Source organism: Meriones unguiculatus, chromosome 1, assembly GCF_030254825.1.
Source record: "Meriones unguiculatus strain TT.TT164.6M chromosome 1, Bangor_MerUng_6.1, whole genome shotgun sequence".
Taxonomy (NCBI): Eukaryota; Metazoa; Chordata; class Mammalia; order Rodentia; family Muridae; genus Meriones; species Meriones unguiculatus.
In genome coordinates, this window is record NC_083349.1 from 130,162,197 (window position 1) to 130,180,542 (window position 18,346).

General features: G+C 45.6%; 1 protein-coding gene across 1 annotated transcript in view; it reads left to right on the forward strand.

The window, feature by feature from the left end:
* Lamb1 (laminin subunit beta 1) overlaps nt 1–18,346 on the forward strand; it is a 66,514-nt gene that overhangs the window by 38,675 nt on the left and 9,493 nt on the right. Inside the window, exons 20-25 of the mRNA XM_021654196.2 lie at nt 2,483–2,646; nt 3,547–3,771; nt 4,743–4,957; nt 5,533–5,629; nt 14,582–14,951; nt 17,695–17,879. Coding sequence (XP_021509871.1) covers nt 2,483–2,646; nt 3,547–3,771; nt 4,743–4,957; nt 5,533–5,629; nt 14,582–14,951; nt 17,695–17,879 — 1,256 coding nt within the window. The remainder of the gene's footprint in view (nt 1–2,482; nt 2,647–3,546; nt 3,772–4,742; nt 4,958–5,532; nt 5,630–14,581; nt 14,952–17,694; nt 17,880–18,346) is intronic.

The window sequence follows — 18,346 nt, forward strand, 5'->3', positions numbered from 1 at the left end:
GAGCGACTTGGGGTGTGAAGGCTTATTTGGCGTTACTTCTAATTCACAGTCCTTTATTTAGGGAAACCAGGATGGGAACTCAAGACAGGAACCTTAAGCAGAAACTGTGGAGGGAGGCTGCTTCCTGGCTTGCTTCTAGACTCACGGTCAGCTACATATCTTACATAGTCTCGGCCCACCTGCATAGGGTTGGGACCACTCAGTTAAGACTGTCTTCATGCATATATCACCCATCAAGAAAATACCCTACAGATATCTCGTGTGCACAAGCCAGCTTCAATTGAGGGTCCCCATTGCAGGAATCAAGATGTCGGTGAAACAAACACAGGGCTCCTAGCTCAGCGCTAGCGTGGTAGTAGGGAATTTGAAAGTGACAGAGGCTATATCTGTGACCTGGTTCTAGCCACAAAATTGTGCTATAGAAGAAGAGTCGCACCGGTGAAAGAAGAAAATTAATGTATCCGAGTCTTCTCTGCCCTAAATTTTTGTTCATCTTTGAGAGGGGATAGAAGGTTCGTGTGCTGCGTCGAGAACAGGTAGAGAAGGTGGTCCTTCGTATGCACATTCAAAAGAGGCAGGAGAGAACGTTGCAGGAAGAGTCTGGTGGCCGTTCACGGGCCTCAGAGCTTACGGGAAGGGGCTTCGGTTGTTGTGGGGAAAGGGGAAAGGATATGGGAGAAGGGAAAGACTGAAGGTTAGGGTTGCGGAGCGCTTCATCCAGTCATTTGAGGGTCTGCAATCCAGGGTGAGCAAATTCCCCATCATCCTGTTCCTTATCCCCAGATGATGGGATTTTTAGTCCTCCAGATCTAAAAGGAAACCCTCTGGTCAGATTGTTCTGCACAGGTGAAGGATAGGGAGGGGCAGGAAAGAACACCCCATTTCTGTCTCCACAACTTTGGTTTGGTTTCATTTACAGTGTGTTAGAAACCTGCTCAGCTGATCTTGTAGGACGTTGCTTGTCACTGGAGACCCCCAGCGCATGACTAGGGAACACATTCCTGTACTGTTTCTGTATGAAAGTCAGTATATAGCTAATAGTCTAGAGGGAGCTTTCTTCTGTCTCCTCGTTTTTCTCCTCATTGAAAAACTATTGCCCCATCTCAAAACAAAATACGAGTACACTGAAGTGGAAATCCTTGAAGGCGACTTGCAGATGATCTCTGCTTCTAACCGCCATAGAACTGGATGAGTGAACAAGGATATTCAACTTCCTGTGTGTCTAATAACCAGGGTGGACTCAAAGCTCCATCGAGCTTTTGTGTTGCATGGGAAGTAAAAACATCCTAGATAGTAGTCATTTTGAGGTCGGCAGCATTACACAGTAAGATAACTTCTTTCTCAAAGTTGGGCGGCTAAGTCAGAATGGAGGCTAAGCATTCAAACTCTGCAGGTCCCTCTCTTAAAAGACTAGATGTGAAAAAGCTGGAGAGATGGCTCAGCAGTTAAGGGCACTGGCCGCTAGAGGTCCCGAGTCCAATTCCCAGCGCCTACATGGTGGCTCACAACCACCTGTAATGGGATCTGAGGCCCTCTTCTGTCATGCAGGCATACATGCAAATAAGAGTATGCATATACATAAAATATGTAAATAAATCTTGCCAGGTGTTGGTAAGTTACACCTTTAATGCCAACATGCAGGAGGCAGAGGCAGGCAGATCTCTGAGTTCCAGGCTATCCTGGTCTGCAAAGCAATTCCAGGACAATAACAAGAAACCCTGTCTTGAAAAATAAAACAAAACACCTAAAAGCAAATCTGGACGTGATTTGAAAGCTACTAACATCTTTTCCTGCCCAGGTTTGGAACTCAGGAGTCAAAGCTATATGCTTTGTTGGTAAAAGCTGGATTGTAGGATGGCCATGAGCTTCTTAACGTACTATATTTCCTCTAGCTACCCATCCTCCATTACACTCCCAACCCCCCTACTCACACACAGGCTAAAAAGAGTAAGCCATGCAGAACAGAAACTGGTTCCTTAAGGCAAAGAGAAAGTAAAGCCAAATGTCCAGGGCAGGTCGGCAGGCCATGGAACAGTGAGGTTCAGATGGGAACCTGTTTCTCTGCGGAACAGTTAGTGAAGGAGAGCATCACACTAGTTCAGGGATGTCACCCTGAATACATGGTCTTGCAAGTGTTTCCCACACAGGCCAGCATCAGCACCACCGGCAACCTTGCTGATCACAATATGCGGCAGAGGAGCCTGGCGACCTGTTTAAACAAGTCCTTCAAGGGTCTCTACATAAAATTTAAGAATGGTTGTAGCTGCTCTGCAAAGTCCTGTGTAGGGGAGCGGGAGGACTGGGTTATCATGTCCTCACACAGAATAGTTTCTAAGCCTTTTACTTTTTTTGGTTTTTCGAGGCAGGGTTTCTCTGTAGCCTTGGCTGTCCTGGACTGGGCTGGCCTCAAACTCACAGAGATCCTCCTGCCTCTGCCCCTGTGAGTTCTGGAATGGCTCATGGTCTTACACACCCACTGCAGGTGCCTGGCTGGTTATTATGGTGACCCCGTCATAGGGTCAGGAGACCACTGTCGCCCTTGCCCTTGCCCGGACGGTCCTGACAGTGGACGCCAGTTTGCCAGGAGCTGTTATCAAGACCCCGTTACTCTCCAGCTTGCCTGTGTTTGTGATCCTGGGTATATTGGTAAGTTACGCACACACCCCAAGGAGCAGAGAGGCAGGAGATGTGTCTTTGAGTTCATTGTTAGTGAGAGAAAGGTGAAGAGCAAACCAGCTAAGTTCACCGTTACAGTCCTTTGTTAAAACTTAAGGGACTCGGGATGATTCTGCCCTTGATCTGTGCAGGAAGACCATGGAGTTAAAGCAACAGGGTAGCCAGCGTTTGAATACATGACAATCCTTAGGAATCATTTTCTTTCTTTTTTTTTTTTTTTTCCTTCTTCTTATAACCTAACCTCTACCAGGTGTCTAGAAGCCATGAGGTGGTCCTCGAGTAGACTAAAGAAAAGCTCATCTGGAAAATTGCCAGAGAGCAGGATGGTCATAGCCGAATATGGTCTTCACTGTTTATACTCCGTTTTCTGCTAACATTCAGTGAAGTTAGCCATTTGTGTGTATGTGTATGTGTTGGTGGGGGTGGGGTCCTTTATTCCAGCCATGAAATAGCTGATCATCTGCTAGACAGGCTCATGCACAGCCCAAGAAATGCATGTGATTATAGGGTTTCTTAGGAAACTGGGTCGGCACTGACAAGCTCATTTTCCTGGCTGTCCACAGAGGATCGCCTGTTCTTCCATTTATAGCTAATGCTTGGGTTCGTGTTTTAACCCCCAGCCACACTTAACATGACCTCAACTCTGTTTAGCTCCTGGCCTACTCCACACTAGAAGCTGAGGCTCTCCTACCCATGGTGCTGTGGCCTGTAGGGCTGTGGTAGCAGTGTTGGGGAGCACAGATGACTTCCGTAGTGGTACTGATGAATCATTGCGTGGACGTCCCCCAGGATGGGAATACCAGTGGACCGGTGAGCAGGCTTTTTAGCCAGGGTCCACCGAACACTGTGCCTGCCTTTGTTTTCCAAAAGGTTCCAGATGTGACAGCTGTGCCTCGGGGTTCTTCGGCAACCCCTCAGACTTCGGGGGCTCGTGCCAGCCATGTCAGTGTCACGACAACATTGACACGACCGATCCGGACGCCTGTGACAAGGAGACTGGGAGGTGCCTCAAGTGCCTGTACCACACAGAAGGGGATCACTGCCAGTTCTGCCAGCATGGATACTACGGGGATGCCCTTCAGCAAGACTGTAGAAGTAAGATGCTCACTGGTCTAGCATGCGTACCACAGTGACTCCCCCGACCGCACCCCCTTTTATCAGAACTTCGTTGTCGGAGTGCTCATTTCACCCTTGTTCTGTGAGGCAAAATCTCACGTTCAACAAATGAAAGATGAAACTGATTTATTTTTTTTTTCTTTTATCTCTAAATCGTCATTCTTTGGCAAGACAAGTCTCAAGATGTGGCTCTGTGCCAGGGGAAATTGTGGCTGTCATCATGATAAATGTTGAGCAATACAGTGCATGGCCGTGTGTTCTCTCCCTGAGCGTGCTGACTGGGGGTGGTCCCAGAGACCTGCACCACCGCTGCGGGTGCCTACACCTTTCTGATGTTGTTGGTGGAGTCTGGCCTCTGTCCTCAGGCAGAGAGAGAAGTGACAGCAGTCAAAACTTTCCTTCAGACCTTGTTATCTCTGTGTTATCAGGAGATCAGCCAGGCTTTCTGGCTGTAAAGCCCACAGGCCTGGTTTTTTATTTATAAACGTATGGAATGTTGGGGACCCGCAGGACTGGATTCCTTAAGATCTTTTTAGCTTACAGGCTGTCTACCTGCTGCTTCTGACACATGCTATGGCTGCTTCCTGCTAGGAGTTTGAAATCACTGAATGTCTCAGGGCCCACTGGTTTATTCTTATAATTTCCAGTTAATTTTTTAAATTTGGAAATGACTCCCTTTTGAATCTGTGTATCATGAAAATACCCCTACGTAGGCCAAATCTGTCATGGTGTGTGAACGCATCTCCTGCTTGGGAAGTATCAAATGCATAAGGTATCCTGGGAACTTCTACAGGATGGTAATTTTAGGGCTTTTTACTTTTCCTTTTTACTTGCATGTCACCATGGAGATTTGGAGAAGGGCCTGCCTGTTTTTTAGATGGAGCTAGCCTGCACACGGTGTTTCCGAGAACGTGACCGGATGTAAATTTGATCGTGCTGTTCTTTTTCAGAGTGTGTCTGCAATTACCTGGGCACTGTGAAGGAGCACTGCAATGGCTCTGACTGCCATTGTGACAAAGCCACCGGCCAGTGCTCATGTCTTCCGAATGTCGTCGGGCAGAACTGCGATCGGTGTGCGCCCAACACCTGGCAGCTGGCCAGCGGGACCGGCTGTGAGCCGTGTGGCTGCAATGCTGTGCACTCCTTTGGGCCAGCCTGCAATGAGGTGAGGGGCTGTGGCTAGGGGGAGGCCTCTGAGAGGCCCAGCAACAGATGCCCATCAGGTGACTTTGTCCCACATGGAGGAAGGCCAGCAGAGAGCCCACTTGGCCAGTAGAGTGTGGGCTGGCTGTCGGTCCCTGCTTGTCCTTTCTGACTGAGGCAGTGTTATTGTGTGTGGAGTCCTCCTTTAACCCATCCGTGGCGTTTCAGTAGAGTCATTTCTTTCCCTTGTTGGGCCCCCAAATCAAACCATGTTCATAGCTGCTCAGCTTGAAAGCCATCCTCAATATTACGAAAGCGCCGTCACTTGCTAACACAGGCTAAAAGTGACGCTCCCCCAGAGTTAAGAAGAGCCGGAGGTGGCGTAGGATTGGTGTCAGGCAAGATGCAGACATCCTACCATGCTAGGGACCATTGCAAGCCCCTTGCAGGAGAGCAGATAGGAGGTGCTGCTGTGACGCCTTCTCCCGTCTGTACCACACGTGTCCAGGTTCCACTTCTGCCATGTGAGTGGGCTGGGGCCAGTTACGACTGGCTTCCCTGCTGAGACCACCTAACAGGTCTGTGTTTGGACTGCAGTTCACCGGGCAGTGCCAGTGCATGCCGGGCTTCGGAGGCCGTACCTGCAGCGAGTGCCAGGAACTCTTCTGGGGAGACCCCGACGTGGAATGCCGAGGTGAGGCCAGGGCGCATGCTGATGATGTCATGGGACGGATGAGAACAGGGGACTTGGGTCTGGAAGGACCTTTGGTAAACGCTAAAGTCTAGTCAAATGACATAACAAGTTTGTGTTCATTTTTTGGAAGAACTTCTAAATTAGCCTTTTGGGTAAATGTGGCCACTAAGCAGGGCATGCTTATTTCTTCAGCCCCACGCCAATGGGGGCTGGGAGGCATTTGTCCTGGCACACAGATGGGCAAGGAAGCACGTGTATACATCCTGCAGTAGCCACCATCCCTTTTTAAAAGTGACTTTCAGCAAAATGGGGTTATATAAGCCATGTTTGCCAGGAAATTGATTTGTTTCCTTCTCTGAACAATATTCTGTGGGCAGCTTCCATGATCACACATGCATAGATATAGTTACACTAGGGAGATCAGCCAGTCCCAAGACTCAAGCAGTCTCTGGCAACAGGGTACTCACCCAGTGTCCACACCAGTGAGACTAGAAGGGGGTGATGTAGAACCTTGAGTTAAGTGCATATGGTTGGAGTGTCAAGTCTTTTTCTTTTCAGTGTGAGTCAAACCCAGCTCCCTTTTAGGCTCAGAGAAGAAGGACTTTTTCTTAATAGAAATTTACTCCTGAGTGTTACAGCTTGGCGTGTCCCTGCTAACACTTAGGAGTCTGAGGCAGGAAAAGCAGAAGTTCTAGGCCAGGCTGGTCAATGTAATAAGAACCTATCTTAGAAAGCAAAAACAAACAAAAAGCCCAACTCACTAAAAAACCCATGAGTGATAAGGATTGCTTAATTTTTTTTAACTGTTACCATGATTTTAACCAGATTTTTAGTTAACCAGATTTTTAATTTTTCAGACATTTATGAAAGAATTTTCTAAGCTGTTTAAACTGTCTCCATCCATTTCCTACTTTTCCTTCCCTGTGTTTTAAGCATATCTTTAGGTAAATATTTTCTATAGTTTCTTACATGCTTCTTGGTATATTTTTCTTATAGGTCCTTGTTTAACTCAAAGTGTAAGAATGACCTTTTCCTCTCTTGGGTAATAACAAGAAATATGGGTCCTCAATGAATAGGTAGCTCATTCCATATCTCCTACAGGAACTAGAGACCTGGAACCTTTGTGCCTTGATGTGCCTTGACCGCAGGAGAGCCAAATATTGGCCAAGACCTGAACAGATTGCATCTGACTTGATTTTTCAGTGAGGTTTGCCAGAGGATTTTTGTTTGTTTTTGTTTTTTGAGACAGGGTTTCTCTGTGTAGCCCTGGCTGTCCTGGAGTCACTTTGTAGACTAGGCTGGCCTCAAACTCACAGAGGTCTGCCTTCTGTGGACATCTTAGGTCAAGGTTTGTTATGTCCATAAATATAAACACATTTCCATTCATAGTTCCCTAATCCAGATGTGTCTTACAGTAAGGTCTAACTGTCCGCTTCCATTAGAAGGTCCTGAAAGTCACAGAAGCAGCTACTCTGACATCACCAAACATACCTGTCCTGTCTGCTGTTTCTTTTGTATCTCCTTTTTCTCCTTAAGATAAGCAGACTCATTATAAAGAAACTATAAAGATCATTATTCTGGCTGGGTCCCAGTGGCTCCAGGGCAGCAGGAAGTCAGGCAAATGGAGTGATCCAAGGCAAGGAGCAGGTTTATGGGAACAGCTGCCTGCTTTCCATTGTGCATCTCTACAGGTCTCTACTTTTGCACCGATACACACATCATATACATATGCTCTGCATTTGTCACCCTTAGATTTCCATCCCTTCAGCCCAACCACTAATTTTGTTTTTCAAGCCCCTTTGGAAATACTGTTTCTTTTAGGGGGTGGGCTCAGGGAAGAACACCCCGAGAGAGATTGGTAGGAGCTGGGTATAGAAATTGTTTCTCCCTTCTTCCTCCTAAACCACACCATCATTCCAACTTATTCTGGATGGAGGCCAGGAAGTTCTATTTCCTGGAGTACTAAAAGTCTAGGGTAAAGGGACTTGGCCTGCTTGTTCACACTGGCAGTCTGGTTATAAAAATGTCACTTTTTTTTTTAACATTAAGGTCTGCGCTATACCCCCTCAGTCTGTGAGACTAGACAGGGAGAGATAGGTCTTAGAAATTTGTAGAAGGGAGAACTGTACTTAACCACTATGACGGGTCAGTTGCTCTAGGTACTTGGTGTCCAGGAGCCAGCCAAAAAATAATGTTGTAAAGGGCGTTAGGCCCCATTTCAGGCAGGCCCGTAAACGAGAATCTGTTGGGCCTCCAGTGCTGCTGAGACTCTGTGGAAAATGCTCAGAATTTACAAAGCCCCCCAAGAGAAGACTGGCACTTGCAGGGTTGGGAATGGGAGTTCATCGCCAGCTCTGGGGCTCTGTGTGGCCTGGGTGGCAGCAAGGCTGAGGGCAGGGACGGCTACAGCGTAGGAGACAGCTCAGCGTCCTGTTTGTACTGGAATGTATTGACAGAGGAGGGACCCCACAGAACAGCTAGAAGTGTCATCCGAAGTTAAGACCACACTCTTCTGGAACTGTGTAATGAACTGCCAAATATATCTTCAGTTGAAACGGTTTGTTGAAGCTCACAGATTTGGAATTTCTCCTGCCAAGAAACAGTATGCTTATAGAAGGACCTCGGTCATAGCTAAGTAGTCTCCTTATGGGGAAAAAATGTAGTTCTGTGAAAGACAAATGGTTGGAGCCTCTAGCATACAAATGGTTGAATGTTCCTATTGTCCAAGCGGCATGGGGCTCTTGGCCTATGGTGCCAAGCTGGAACAAGCCTACCACTGTGCTGGGATGGAAAGTCTCATGTACCCAGTGCTGAGCAAACTGGTTCAATCTATAGCCGGAGGCTTTGTTCTGTGCCCTGCAGGGGTCGGGGTCACAGGAGGCATCTTTCTGTCCATTCATAGATGACAGAGGGAAGAATGTGGTGCCCACGTAGGGCCATAGGCTCCTTGAAAGGCCAGTGGCTTTCTACTTCATGGAAATGCACCATTGAGGCATAGGCGAGGGCTCTGGGTGGTGGGCTGGGTCACTCTGTGCCTCTGCACTTGCCTCCCATGTGGGAGGACCCAAGTTCATTCCTCAATACCACAAAAAAGAAAAAGAAAAAAAGCTGTGCATACCTTGCCTACATATTCATCTTTAAATGCTTACATTCTTTTCCTGGGTTGAAATATCTTCCACAGTCACTCCCCTTCTTGCTTCCTCTGCCCTTCTGAGATAGGGATGTAGTCCAGGATGGCCTTGAACCCTGTATCCTCATGTTCTGACTTCCCAAGAGCTAGAGTTACAGGGATGCACTGTCAAGTTCGGCCCACCCACCTTGTATTGTAACTTCGATTGTGACTCGGGAAATAAGACCGTGTCTTAGTGTGGAGAACCGCAGTCACTGTTAGCAAGTCTTGTCTTGTGTAATCCTGATAACAGAACATGTGGTTCCCCAGACTGTGGGCTTTGCATTCACTTCCTGATAGGCTGTCTGTGGCTCCTTTGTGCTCCACTGCCAGATGTGATAGTCGGGCCAGGCAGAACGGCCAGCACAGCCTAATATGTTTCTTCTGTCGTCTGCATATAAGAGGATGACAGTATTAGGATGTCCTTGCTATCAAAAATAATATTTTAATATTTGGGGGCCGCCATAGCACACATAAGTGAATGGAAAAGAAAGAAAAAGGAAAGGACATGACTGCTCCTAGGTATGGTAGAGGAGAGAGTTTATTTTAGGTAAAAGAGAGTGTAGCCAGAGGCAGGGAGAGTCCAGGGTGGAAATGACCCTGAGCCATGCGGGAAAAGGAGGGGAGGGAAAGTAGAGGAGAGAAGGGGAGCCAGGTGCAGCAACCAGGAGGCCAAAAGTACAAAAGGGCATATAACCAAAATGTCTGCGTTATAGAGGGAAGAGCCTCTGGGGAAAGGCAGCCCAGCCCGTGGGCTAGAGATTTCAGGGTAGAGGGTAGAGCATGCCAGCCGTACCCTGTAACAGGCAGGGGCTGAGGAATGCTGGGAGAACCTGGAGGCCAGGTCCACTTTGAAATGTTCAATGGGCACTTCAGCCATTTGTTTCAGATTTGAAACTTATTTTTAAAAATAAGGAGGTCAGTTAGCAACTTGCAGGAGTCCATTCTTCTGTCACGCGACTTCAGGATATTAAACTCATGGCCATCCTTGTATTCCCTTGCTTTTGGTGAGATAGAAATATTCATGCAAACCATCAGCAAACTTTTAGTCTTGTAGCTAGGACTGGGATTTGGATGGTAGGAAGTTGGGGTAGCAGATAACTCACTACTTGATTTTCATGTTGCATCATTTCTGTGTTCAAAATCAGATTTCAGTTTCCAGCACGAAGGTGAACAGTCATATTCAGTGCACAGTAGAAAGTGAGTAGGCTAGAGCTGGTGGTATACACCTGTAATCCTAGCTCTTGGGAGTTAAAGACATGTGGCTAAGGAATTCAAGGCTATTCTTCCTTATATAAGAAGTTTAAAATCAGCCCGGGCTCCAGAAGACCTTATCTCAAAAAGCACATCTGCCTAAACCAGAGGCATTTAATGGGTTATTTGGGGAAAATGGGGTACATACATTTTCAAAGAATCTTGTTAGTACTGAGTACTTTTTAGGTATATTATATATACCCTTTTATGGGTGCAACAACAGCCTATGCAGATGAATATAGCCTCCTTGTCATTGTTGTCAGAGCTCAGGCTCAGGGCTCAGTAGCTTGCCCGGAGCCATTACTCTAATGGGGGAGGAACCAGGATCCGAGGCCAGGCCTGTGGAGTCAGGGTCCTTGTCTTGCTCTGCTGCTGTTAGCAGCTGGTGTTGAAAGAGAGGAAATGACTGTCATAGCCAGAGGACAACATGTCACAATATGCCTACAGAGAGGACCCTCAGGGAACAGTTTTAGCTTGAGTCATGAGGAGGTTTGATTTTATCAGATAGAGAGAAGCCTTACTGCCAAGTCGGGGAAGGTGGACTCTGTGCAGTGGGCAGAGGAGGTCTAGGAAAGTAAAGTCTGTGAGGAAGTAGGAACCTCACATGTCTAAGAAATGGATACGCAGATGAATTCCCATTGGGAGAGCACTTGGCTAGTCTTTTCATCCAGGTTTCAGCGGCTTTTAAATTGGTGCAGTGTTGTTTGTGGACCTATCTCTTGGAAATCATGATTCAAAACAAAACAAAAAAACCCTTACTGATAGAACAGAATATATTTACAAATAACAAGTTGAGTTTTTGTTGTTGTTGATATTTTCTTTACTAGTTTTTTAATGTGTTGTTTTTTTGTTATTTGATTTTTTTTTTTTAATAATGGCCAGTTTGGTTAAACACACACACACACACACACACACACACACACACACACACACTTCTCAAATGAAAGAAAGATTACATCTGCCGGGCACGTTTTATCCCCACAACACTGGATCCTTAGCCGTGACAGCAGCTACTGCCTCCTATAGTCACATCCGCCATGTGTTCACTTTTAGCACATTCCCAGCATGTTGTCTTCCTCCCCGCGGTAGCAGCTGTCAGGGAATGCTGTGAAAGTAGTTGCCAGCTTGTAAATGCACTCAGCAGAGAGCACGAAAGAACGAGCCCTCTGCAATCTTCTGCAGAATCTGTGGAAAGCAAAAACCGCTGGGTGCTATTCCTTCTCTTGGTCCTTTGTGGGCTGTGTGAGCCTCTCTTTCTACTTCCCCAGTCATGACGGGTATGCACCGGATGTGTTTCCTTTGGAGTAGCAGACAGTGCTCTTAACCACTGAGCTATCTCTCCAGCCCCTGGATTCCTTATTAAAGGCCCTTGAAGGTATCCAGACGAGTGAAACCAGTCAGATAATCTGGAAATGTATTTTATAGGTGGGCAGTTAGCGTGCCTCATGTGGTCTTCCAGTACCCTGAAGGTGTAGTCTCATATTCTGAAAAATGGAAGAGGCAGCACGTACTCTTTTCTACATAAAGGAATGGAGGTCATGCATCTCTAGCTGTGTCGGGAAAGGCCAGCCAACTTCTCTCTAAAGGCGGTTAGCTGCACTTCATTTCCTAGACCAGTCATCTGTTCAGAAACAAAAAATCTTAATGAGACCAGGGGCTGAACTTTCAACTGTTCAGTACAGCCATCATTTGGCAGGTATTTGTTGGGTCGTGTTTGTGGCAGTTCCTCTCAAATTAGCTCTTTGTTTCTTGGTTTTGAGCATTTGAGAAGTAGCTATAACATTCTTGTGCTGATAGTCCCTGGACCGGGGCTGCGACTTGGTGTTAACAATCAGCAAAAGGACTTTCCCAGACTGGATATGTCGCCTTGATGGCAAAGCTGGACTGCTTGTGGACCAGTTGGTGATGGGTCTCTTCCTTTCTACTGAAGACTCTTCTGATAACTGCAGTTTAAAGATTTTCTTCTGTAGCTGCTTAAAATTAAAGCCTAAGTATTTTTTTTCCCAAGTAGGAAATTTCTGTTGTAACAGCTGCATTGTCACCAGCCTGTCCAAAAAATACAATTCATATGGCCCTTTTAAAATACTAGGTTATTTTGGCTCGTGTTGTGTTTTATAGCCCTGCTAGGTGATTTTGAGCTTGGGCGACAACTGCACATTACCAAATGAAATGAAACTTGTTCTTAGACCCTCGCAGCACAAGCTCTTCAGCCAGTGTTATCTGAGCTGTTCCTGTTCACTTGAGAAACTGAGACTTGGCCAGGCCATTCCCCGATTTCTCTCGGTTCTCGTTACACATTCCACTACAGTACCCCACAGTCAAATGCTTTAAAGCAAGGTTTGGCCTCTTGCACTCCTGTGATCTTACTATGCTGTCTGCCCCGCCCTACCCCCACTATGTAGCCCTGGCTGGCCTGGAACTCAGATGTCTGCCCGCTGGCATTGAAGAATGTACCACCTTGGGCATGAGACTTTTTTTTTTTTTTTTAAGAACATAGAGAACAAATGGTGTGGAGTTTACGCATAAAGTGATTTACAACTTAAGTGGCCTCTGGTGTGATAAATCTTTGCCTTCCAGAAAAGAGGAAAACCACAATGGCTGGTGCTTGGAAAGTTGTGACTGGGGATTGTTTCTTGTTAAGAAAAAAGTTTAATTTTGAAATTTTAAAGTTTCATTCTAAAACTCGAAGGAAAATATATTTTTATAGCCCTGAAATTTGAAGGCTGGAATACGGTAAACTTTAAATTTTTGAATAAGCTATTAGTGGAAAACGCACAAAAACAAACCTAAGACACACACACACACACATACACTCTCTCTCTCTCTCTCTCTCTCTCTCTCTCTCTCTCTCTCTGTCTTTCACCCTTTATCCTTTATGCAGTGGAAGTGTGATCAGGTCCTGTGGAGTGGAGACTACCAAATGCATAAGGACACAGAAAGTGGCTGTGGAAACTAGTAGCATAGCTTGCTGTGTACAGGTGCTCTAAAAAATGCTTTAGCATCCTTCTTCCAGACGTGAAAGCCCTGGCTCCTTTCAAGGATTGGGTTATTCTCCCGAGTCCTGCTTCCTTTCCCTGCCCTGGGGCCCAGCGGGGTTTTTCAGAAGACGGGATTTCTAGCCTGCCCATAACAGAGTCCTAACTGTGGTGCTAGATTCCTTAGCCTTGCTGTTAAAGGTGATAGACAGGTGAGCAGTACAGCACCATTGGGCAAGTGTCAGTCGAACCCTCCAGGTACAAACACCTTTGCAGGTTGAGAAGTTGGAGATGTAAACAGCTCTCAGGACAGCCGGCCCAACTGAGTGTGGGTGATGCTCCATGAGAAGTAGTTAGATGGCAAATTACAGCTATTGATGTTGAAAGTCAACGTTGAACGAGTCGGGTGCTGTGCTTTGCCACCGAGACACTGTTGCTTCAGACTGGTTATTTCTCGCGCTGATATGTGAAATACCTCTTGAATGCTTATACATGAAGTTAGTGCCTCATTTGGCAGACTGCTGAACTGAGTATAAGTTAATTTTTTGTTTGTTTGTTTTTGTTTTTTGCTTGGTGCCATGTGGGCTTAAGATAGACATGCCCCTGCCCTGGGACCCTGTATTCTGCTTAGGGAAATAAGAGGGCATATTTTATTTTCACACCTTTACCCAGAATGGGCATGAGGCCAGAGATTTATGTACAGACCATTTGTTGCTCAAACTGTATAAATGCTGTGAAATGCCAAGTGTTTATAGAAACAAGGCTTGGTGACTCGAGGTTCGGGATTCTAAGCAAGGGTTCAAAGGTATATGTGTTCTAATATGTGATGTCAATCAGCTATTGACTAGGAATGCTGGTTTTTCCCGGTGCCAGGCAGGATTTCACCATGAGGGTGTTTAATCACAGCAGTAGATACAAGGCAGATTGTCGTAGTAGAATCCTTTAGCAGAGATATTTAGAATTCTCCATATTTCCCTTAGGTTTGGTTTTCTGTTGCTCATTTTTGCGTCTTACCCGGCACATGGTGCTTTGTTTTATGAGCAGGTAGGTTGACTAGTTAGGTGCCGCTCCTTTGGGATGTGTGCTCTAGCAAAGAGCTCACATCAGGATAGTCTGAGTCATCTAGACTGTCATGTGGGAGCTCAGATTAGGAGGCAGAGGTGAAATGGAGACCAAGATGGGCTCTGGTGACTCAGAATACTAAATCTCCTCCCTGCTGTGGGACTTGGAGCAGCTTGTGGAATTCTACCTTGGTTTCCACTTCAGAGAAATAGTGTTAACTATTTTGCTTAAACATAGGGATGGCGTTAAATGGTGTGATACATATAAAACACGTCTACAATACTAGCCACAAAGTAAGTGGTCAGCAAGGCTTATCTATTGATTTTTTTTTTTTTAATCACCATTACTTTTAAGAAAGTATCGATGGGTTAAGTCCTGCGTGCTAGCACAAGCCACTGTAGGCTGTAACCGTGATTGAGGGTTTTAAATGCCAAATTTTGTCACTGAAGCTCGTAATGAAGTCAGTCAGTTATATCTCTGTTTCCCTTCCAGCCTGTGACTGCGACCCCAGGGGCATTGAGACACCGCAGTGTGACCAGGCCACGGGCCAGTGTGTCTGTGTGGAGGGTGTCGAGGGTCCACGCTGTGACAAATGCACCAGAGGGTACTCGGGGGTCTTCCCTGACTGTACACCCTGTCACCAGTGCTTTGCCCTCTGGGATGCGATCATCAGTGAGCTGACTAACAGGACCCACAAATTCCTGGAGAAAGCCAAGGCTTTGAAAATCAGTGGTGTGATTGGCCCCTACCGAGAGACTGTGGACTCTGTGGAGAAGAAAGTCAGTGAGATAAAAGACATCCTGGCCCAGAACCCCGCAGCAGAACCGCTGAAAAACATCGGCATTCTCTTTGAGGAAGCAGAGTAAGTAGTTAATGAGCAGAAAATCACTCATGACCGCTTTTCAACTTTTGAGTAGCCAAGATTTCCCAGGGCGGTATTCCTGCCAGGCTTTCCAGTCCTACTCCGCAGGCTCTGGGCCCCTTGTTTCTCAGAGCGGTGAGCAGGATAGAAGGACCATGAGGCTCAGTGCTCCCCTTTCCTCTGTTGCAGCAGAACTGGATTTGAGGCAGAAGATCCATAGAATCTCAGCTTTGACAAGTGTGAGACTCGTGAACGTGGATGGGCACGTTGATTCCTGGCTGTCTCCTACCATTGCCCTAAAGTGTAACACAAGGATTGATCTGTGCAATGAGAAAACTGTCAACTCAAGTATTGCTACTGCTAGGGAACTCCCCTCGCCACAAATAAGACCCTTATTCCCAAATTATTTTTCTACATTGAAGCAGCTTTCTCATTGGTCCTTCTGGATATTCATCGATTCAGTACACTTTATTTTAACCAGTTAAAGCAATGTGGAGTAGAGATGCCAGTCAGTACGCCTGTTTCTACCCTTTATCCTACCCTTGTTTTCCTTGTCCTCAGTATTTCAACTACTTGTCAGAAAGGAGCCCCCAAACAGCATACATTAAGACTTAGGAACTGAAGGAAAATAGAGGTAGGTGTGGTGGCACAGGCCTGTAGATCCAGCACTAGGGAAGCTGAGGCAGGAAGGTCTCAAATTAGAAGCCAGCCTGGGCTGTATGGTGAGAACAAAGAGCAAAGAATATATTAATGCACTCTTTGGACTGGAGGGATAGCTCACTCCTAAAAGCACATCAAGTCCTAGATTTGCTTCCCAATCCAGTAAAAATTTTAAAAATATATTTGAAGTTGTTTATTTGCACATGTGTAGGCATGTGCTTGTGGTAGTGTGTTTATGGAGGTCAGAGGACAATTTGTGAAAATAAGCCTTTTCTGTCTACCATGTGGGTTCTGGGGATCAAACCCACTCATCAGGCTCAGCAGCAAGTACCTTTTTACCTGCTGAGCCATCTCACCAGCCCTAGATATTGTAATTATTGGTTTTTTTGTTTTTCAAAACAGATTTCTCTGTGTAGCCCTAGCTGTCCTGGAACTCACTCTGTAAAAGGCTGGTCTAGAACTCAGAGATCCCCTGCCTCTGCATGTGCCACCACTGCCCAGCTAGGTACTATTTTTCATTGCAGTATTTTTGAGACCTGAAAAGAAATAAAAGCCTTTTTTGGATCAGTCAGTCAATAAAAGTGGATTACTAGGGGAAAAGCTATCACCAGGAAAGTCACTGAATATACTCAGTTCTATTCTTTTTAGCACCTGCTGTTTGTGTTGGGACATTCGTGGTATCCTGTCAACTTAAGGAGCATTGTTTTAAAAAAAGAATACTTATTTATGTGGGAGGTCAGGGTGTACCCATGCCTCAGAGCACATATAGAGGTCAAAACTTATTGGAGCTGATTCTCTTTCTACCACTTGGGTTCTAGAGTGGAGCTGTCATTGTCAGGTTTAGCAGCAAGCACTTTAACTGACTCAGTCATCTCACCAACCCCTTAAGTAGCATTAAAAAAATAAAAAATACAACCTCTACCCCTAAGGTTTTCACTTTCTGACCTCAATTCTTATTATGTGCATGGAAGTGTGGGCATGCTTGTGCCATGTAACATGTGGGGGTCAGAGGCAACCAGTGGTCAGCTTTGTCCTTCCAGCACGGGGCCCCTGGGGATCAGACTCAGGTTTTCAGGCTGTGAACAGTTTTAGCTGCTGAGCCCTCCTGTTGGCCTGCTTCTAGTATTTTACATCTTGTCAATTTTGGGAATTTTGTTGTTTCTTTTTAAGAGACAGGGTCTGTCCAGTTACTTTTGCCTGATGAACCTCTTCATCTGAGGTGACTATCTTCCCTCAGCTTCCAGAGTAGATGAGACAAGAGCCGACAGGATTGCTGAATTGTTTTCTAGGACTTTGTAGTGACTGTCATCCCAGAGAAGACAATTAGATTCCATCAGGTGAACCAGTAATCCCCAGAGATTAGGTCTTCTCCAGCATTCCTTCGTGTTATGTGTACACACAGACATCATATATTATATATACACAAGTAGATTCCTGAAGTACACCTTCAGAAAAATGACCCAGAAGAGAAAGAAAGTACTGTAAATGCCACGTTTCATTCTCCAGAGATTGACTTTTCAGCTTTGTTGTTAAGTAAAAGGGTAGTTGTTTTGTGGAAGGAAGAGGCTTCTTTGATACAACTTTGCTTGGAGCACAGAATTGGAAAAGATGCTTTAGGTAGTTCCCACTGTCTTCATGGTGGGTGCAGGGCTTCCTCTCACCATGTTCCATCTTGAGAGTCCTGAGAAAAGGGTTTTGGCAGGTGTCTGGGAGACATTCCTCTGCACTGAAGTCTTGAGTCTGTGGGCTTACTGACCTTCCAGCTGCTCACATTGAAAGATGTTAGCCTACACGGACCCTTGTTTATTTTATATAAGAGGCTTGGGATCACCAAGAGGTGGGATCACCACCTCTCTCTCACACAAACACACACATGTGAGGGTTCACTGGTGTTTTCCTTCAAAATATTTGAAGAAAAGGTCTTAGCTTCAGTTGCCTCTTGTAGGAATAAAACTTGAACATAGAGGATTATAACTGAATTTGTCTGAAGACAGAGGGTGAGGGATTGTGCTAGGGGAAAAACGTTCAGGTGAGACTTGACAGTTTGGGTGAATTTTAGGTAAATTTGCTTTTGTTTTTACAGGAAATTAACCAAAGATGTCATAGAAAAGATGGCCCAAGTAGAAGGGAAACTGTCTGACACAGCTTTACAGAGTAACAGCACCGCTGGAGAGCTAGATGCACTGCAGGCGGAAGCAGAGAGCCTGGACAAGACTGTGAAAGAACTGGCTGAACAGCTTGAATTTATCAAAAACTCTGATATTCAGGGTGAGGTCTTTTTGTGCAGAAATCTCAAACCAGAATAATAGCCCTTTGTCTACGTTCTTAAAACTTCCCTTCTCCTCCCACCCCCACACGCAAATATTTTTCTAATAGTTTTAAATCTTTATTGAGTCTTTGGCACAGATGGAGCTTAAAGTTCTAGGTTTTCAAATATGGGATCTGGGGACAGGGCATAGCAGAGACCCCATTGCGTTAAAATGTGTTCATTTCCCAATTTAACTCCCTTGCCTTCCCTTAGACTTGTGAATACTAAAACTATTAAGTTGTTAGTTTTAAAATCCTTTCACATTTGAGATTAGTTTACTTTGAAAATATTTTAATTGTTAATATCACAGGCTGTATAATGCCCTCCTCCAAAAGCAAAGGTGAAATACATTAATGACACAATCCTGCAGTATACATTGTTTTATTAGGTCCCTAAAGCCAAAATGTACTGTGTTCCTTATGTATGG